Source organism: Kryptolebias marmoratus, linkage group LG22, assembly GCF_001649575.2.
Source record: "Kryptolebias marmoratus isolate JLee-2015 linkage group LG22, ASM164957v2, whole genome shotgun sequence".
Classification (NCBI taxonomy): domain Eukaryota; kingdom Metazoa; phylum Chordata; class Actinopteri; order Cyprinodontiformes; family Rivulidae; genus Kryptolebias; species Kryptolebias marmoratus.
The window spans coordinates 17,517,417-17,522,751 of record NC_051451.1 but is presented as its reverse complement, the minus strand read 5'-3'; the positions used below and the strand labels follow the sequence as shown (position 1 = coordinate 17,522,751).

General features: G+C 39.6%; 1 protein-coding gene across 1 annotated transcript; it reads right to left on the bottom strand.

The window, feature by feature from the left end:
* Positions 1–6: 6 nt before the first annotated feature.
* Positions 7–3,439, bottom strand: ikzf5 (IKAROS family zinc finger 5). The gene is made up of 4 exons (XM_017428281.3): positions 3,020–3,439; positions 2,646–2,809; positions 2,071–2,244; positions 7–1,964 (listed from the first exon to the last, which is right to left on the bottom strand). Exons 2-4 carry the CDS (start codon positions 2,776–2,778, stop codon positions 1,000–1,002), a joined length of 1,272 nt encoding a protein of 423 aa, XP_017283770.1. The 5' UTR covers positions 2,779–2,809; positions 3,020–3,439; the 3' UTR covers positions 7–999.
* Between the last annotated feature and the right edge of the window lie 1,896 nt (positions 3,440–5,335).

Genomic DNA, 5,335 nt, shown 5'->3' with positions numbered 1-5,335 from the left:
CCCCCCCCCCCCAAATTTCTAGGCCTAGCTGTCGCGGAAAGAAGGAAATATTATAATAATTCAGAATAACAGTCTTCTCAAACTTGGACACACAGGAAGGTGACAATGTCAGGCACTGCAAAGAAATAGTAATAATGCACTGAGCGATAAAATCAGTTCAGTGAGGCTTAAATAAGATTATTCGAGGTCAACTGTTTCACTTTGTATTAAGATCTGAGAAATAAGTAAATGTATCTTCAAAGGTGTTGAGAATTTATTTTTGTGGTGTTGTCATAGTTGTAAAAAAAAAAAAAGAATCCCCTTTAAAATGTTATACTTTGTATTTTCTAAGGTAATACTGGGTTGACAACTGAATATGAAATGTGATTAGGTTTTCCCTTGGTAACTTTGGAAGGCGTAGGTGTGCTTATACAGGATGTAATAATGTGTTTACACCAATTTAGTCAGTTAAAAGTCTTGATTTAGCAACTTCACGAGCTGCAGTTTTCTTAAAATTTTCCTGCACGTTTCAACCAATCTGTTTTCAGACACCTACAGTTTTTGCAACGTTACGATATTTTCTATAGTTTTGGTTCAGATAAAAAGTTTGGCTGTTTGTAGATTTAATTTGTTTGAAGTCCAACATAAAAGATGTACTGAACTTAAAGCCAAAAGATATAAATTTCTGATCTAAAATTGTGAATTTACAAACTCAACTAATGCTTTTACGTGTTTATCTTTGCAAGGAAGTTGTTCTTAAGATTTATGACAGTATAATTGTGACTGCTGCCACCACAACAAATAAATTCTCAACCTGTCAAAAAACACTGGTCATCCTTTTTCAATACACTGGAATGGGCACCTTTAGGTATACAAAATAAACCATCTGAACGTAAACCTGTGCAAGAACAACTTTAAAAGACTAGGTTACATACAGGTCAAGTTAAAGACCAATAAATAAAATTACTATGAAATAAAAACAAGCTATCGGTTAAAAGTTCTTCCATAGAAGAAGAAAATCTACTTGTGCTGCCCACGTGCAAAGTGGCAGGCGAAGTCGTACTTGCTTTTGCACTTGTGGCCACAAATGTTGCACTGGAAAGGGTTCTCGTAGCCATGGCAACCCATGTGGATGGTGTAGAGGATGTTGTCAGGGAAGTAGATGTCACAGTGTTGGCAGTGATGTAGCATGTGGGGGTCTTGAAGCGGAGCGGATTGGCCCGGGGCTGGTGTGCTGGGTTGGCTGTTGGAGATACTGGGAGTGCTGGTGCGCCCGCTGTGCTCGCTGCATGGCCCAACCCCAGGACTGCAGTTACTGTGCGGAGGGGCCCTGGGCTCCGGGGTGATCGGGGAAGAAGAAGCAGCGTGAGCCATACTGGCTGTGACAGCTACAGGAGCTGTGGCCGGGTGGGGCTGCTGGATGAGGAAGGGCTTTTCATCCACAACCGACTCCGTTCCTGGAGACATAGGATGTTGAGTCTGTGCCTGGGACTCTGACGGGAGGCTGGCCAACTGGCCTGCCAGGGTGGACAGTTGATTCAGGGGGTTATCCATCACCATATCGTGATGATGGTGATTTTGATTTGCAGAGAGCTCGTCCTCAACAGCTCGACTCTGATTATCGTAGGCTTCCTGACGCAAATGAGGCAGCTCATGGGAGAAGTCATTTACATTGTCAGCCTTGTGCACAACCATAGAAGGGGGGCTGAAGTTAATGAGAAGCCGTCGGCCATAGCCCAGTGAGTTAGCTTTTTTCTGTAAAACACTCAGCATCTTTTTATGGGTAAGTGATCGAGCACCTTTCATTGGCAGAAGTTTGTGACGTCTACGTCGGTGGTGTGACAAGTTGCTGCGATCGCTGCAGCGGAAGGAGCACAGCTCACACTTGTAGGGCTTCTCACCTGTGTGTGACCGCATGTGGGCCTCCAGGTGGCGCTCATAGGCTGAGGCAAAAGGGCACAGGTGGCAGCGGTGAGGTTTCTCTCCTATTTTTTAGAGAAAGTCAAACAAAATAGGCACATCTTGTCAGTGTTTACCATTAAATAAATGTCTACAATACAGTACTCCCTTTGCAAATGACTAAACATTCACCTGTGTGAATTCGGATATGTTCAATGAGTCGTGCTGTGCCTCGAGTAGCATAGTTGCAGTAGCGGCACTTGAGCTTCCCATCATAGGTCCTCTCAAAACCATCCACCAAGATCCCTGAGCTGTCCTCCAACGACATGTCTACTGAGGGATGATCGAGCCCATTCTGGCTGCAGTCTGTAGACCAGATTTAATGCACAAAAACAACATCAAGCAACATAAGATCACATTCTTGCTGTCTTGTGATGCAAAGCCTTCGTGAATAGCATTGCTGCTTTTAGCAAACTGTTTGTCTGAATTTCAAGTTGATAACAAAACAATATCGTATGCGTATCACCAAACTGAAACTCTTTGATTCAAGGAGGAAGACAAGACAACCTGACTGAAACAGGATCCAGCTTTGATCGACAAACTGAGTGATGAAACCCAAAATGTCACAGATATTTTTTTCACATTATAAGCGGATATGGACAAGGATAACCCTTCCTGCTCTAAATGAAAACAGTTGAAGCTACATACTGTGAATGTGGATTCATCACAAAACTAAAGCCACATAATGTTACTTAGCAGCTGGTTACCTGCTGGCAGCTCGTCCACCTCCTTCACGCCGCTGACAGAGCCAGATATCATGTTGACATGCTGCGTCTGCTGGCTTAAATACTCCTGGAAATCCTTCACAAAGTCCAGCGTGTCCGGCTTTTCCTCCCCCATTGGAAGAAAGTAATAGTGACGCAAACGTACACTAAAACATATAAATAAACACGTTTCAGAGTGGTTAACTGGAGCGAATTAAAACTGTATAATTACATCAGCTGTTTTCTTTGCAGTGCAACTAAATATAAAACACAACAAATCAAGTAACAAACGGATTTGGAAAACAATAAATGCAATAAAAAGTGACAGTGTATTTAACAGTTTTTTTTTCTACCTGTTTTTAAAGCTTGATACTAACCTTCAAGAAGATGAATTTAACCAGTTGATTGCTTTGAAATGCCGTTAGGTGGTTAGCCAGACACAAAGACGGGATAACCCTGCAAATCAGTGATTGACAAGCAGGAAATCGGCGCGATCCAATGTCTGGTCGGTGGCTCCTACACGCAGCTCCTCATCATCGTCATGTTTGTTACCAAAGCTACGTACGCTGCGTTAGCTAGCAGGCAGCTAGCGTTAGCTCTTCTAAAAGAAGGCATCTTTATCACCGGGACCGCCGAATGTCACCCGACACATCACTTTTACCGTTTGAGTAAAGTCTGTTTGCTACGGGAGCTTAATATTTATGACTTTTCTTCGACTAACATGCTAAAATAAACGAGAAAACACAACCCGCTAAAGAAAAACAATTAACCAGTCAATAGGGTTAAAGTTCACTTTGTGTGCGCTGGTAAAAACCGTCCCCGCTGAAACGAAAACCTGACAGCGACAAAAGGTTCCCACCGGTAAAGGCGTAGTAGTGGCAAACGACTTTAGTCAAATTATAACAATTAAAAAAAAACTAATATTGCGATTACGTGACAATAAATAAAAAAACAGTAATGCAAAAAACCTCTTCACTCAACAGCTCATAATCATAAATAATACACAAATAGTTTGTAGTGTGTTTATTTTCTTGTGGTGAACTTTATTTCTTTCTCAGTTTTAGCAAATTGAATCTCATTTTGCTCATGCTGTGTTATTTTGGATAAATAGACCTATGGATTAGTCACGGTAAATAAAAAGTTTTTTTCCGTTTAAACGTTTTATACACCACAACAAGATTAAAACATTAATGTGATTTTGGTCTTAAACCGAGATAAGAAAAGCCCTCAGATGATCAACAAACTATGACAAACAAAAACTATGATCAAACATGTTATGCTGTCTTGCACAGTTGCCTCTTTGGTTTGAATTTTGGCTTGGGCCTTTTTCTACATTGGGTTTGCATATCATCTTTGTGATTGAATGACAACTGTGGGTACACTGACTTCCTTTTTCTAAGTTCAAAACTATGGTGACTAAGAAAGGCTGCCCTGATCAGGAAAAGTTGTGTATAGGAAGTAAAAAATTCTATACAAAATGTTAAAAGCACCAGGTAGAAAAATTGATTAATGACGTGAATTAATGGTAGTTTTCAAAGGTACTTCACTACATGATCATTAGCTAGTATGACCACCTCTATAAAGACAGAAATATTGTCAGCAGCATTGAGGTGTATGTTATCACAATGCTAAAAAGAAACAATAAGAACAATAATGTCAAGGAAGTAAATGTTGCATCCCATAAATCTGAAGAGATTTTCTATTTTCCTGCAATTTAGAATTCTGAATAAATAAATACAACTACAAAACATTAGACATAGTTTTCTATGGGAGTGGTGAAAACAGCAAGCTTACTTTAATGCCACACTATTCAATACTCAGTTCAATAAGCGTTAAAGGGCATGAAAGTAAAATGGGAAAAAGACAAAAGAAATATGGTGTGCTTGATAGAATTTTAAGAAAAAGAGGAACAATTAGCATGACTCAGGTTTGCAAAGCTGCATCTGTAACAAACTAAGATCTGCTGGATGCAATCAAAGATCTTCAGCCAGCCACAGCAACTCATTTGGAAATAAATACATAAAACAGCATAAATACCTCATTTTAACAGTCAAATAAAGCTGTATTTTTGTTCTTTTTAACATGACTGTTTTTGAGGAGACTTGACTTGTACCTCTAGTAAACTAAATAAGTGATTTACAATTACTATAATGATATTGTTTCCTGTTTTTAAAAATATTATTTGCTTATTAGCCCTACTTATATTACTAACTTCTCCAGTGTCATTTTTCACAGATACTGTATGTGAAAACACCCCTCTTTTAGCCCCCAGCTAAGGAAACTAACTGATGGCCTGTCATTTACAACTGTGATGTGACACACTTTCAGATGTACGGCTTGTAATTACGCTCAAGTGGCAAATGAAGCACAACAACTGCAATACTTTCAGAAGCTATTGACGCAGTCATTCAAATTTCATTACAATCAATAATTTACAACTATATGCGCATGGCGGAGATCATGTTGCCCCATTTGTGTCAAACTTGTAGGAGAACCATTGAGGAGAAGATGACAAATGATCAATTAGAGGGAGCACACTGTATCCTTTTACTCCTTAACAACTGCTACTGTCAGAGCAGGAATATTAACAGCAGTAATGTAAAACTGTTGGTGTCTGTACTTTGTAACGTGAGTTGCACATTTAGAGTTGACTTTTAAAGTTTATAGCTGCATTAAATTCTTCAGGGTAGCTT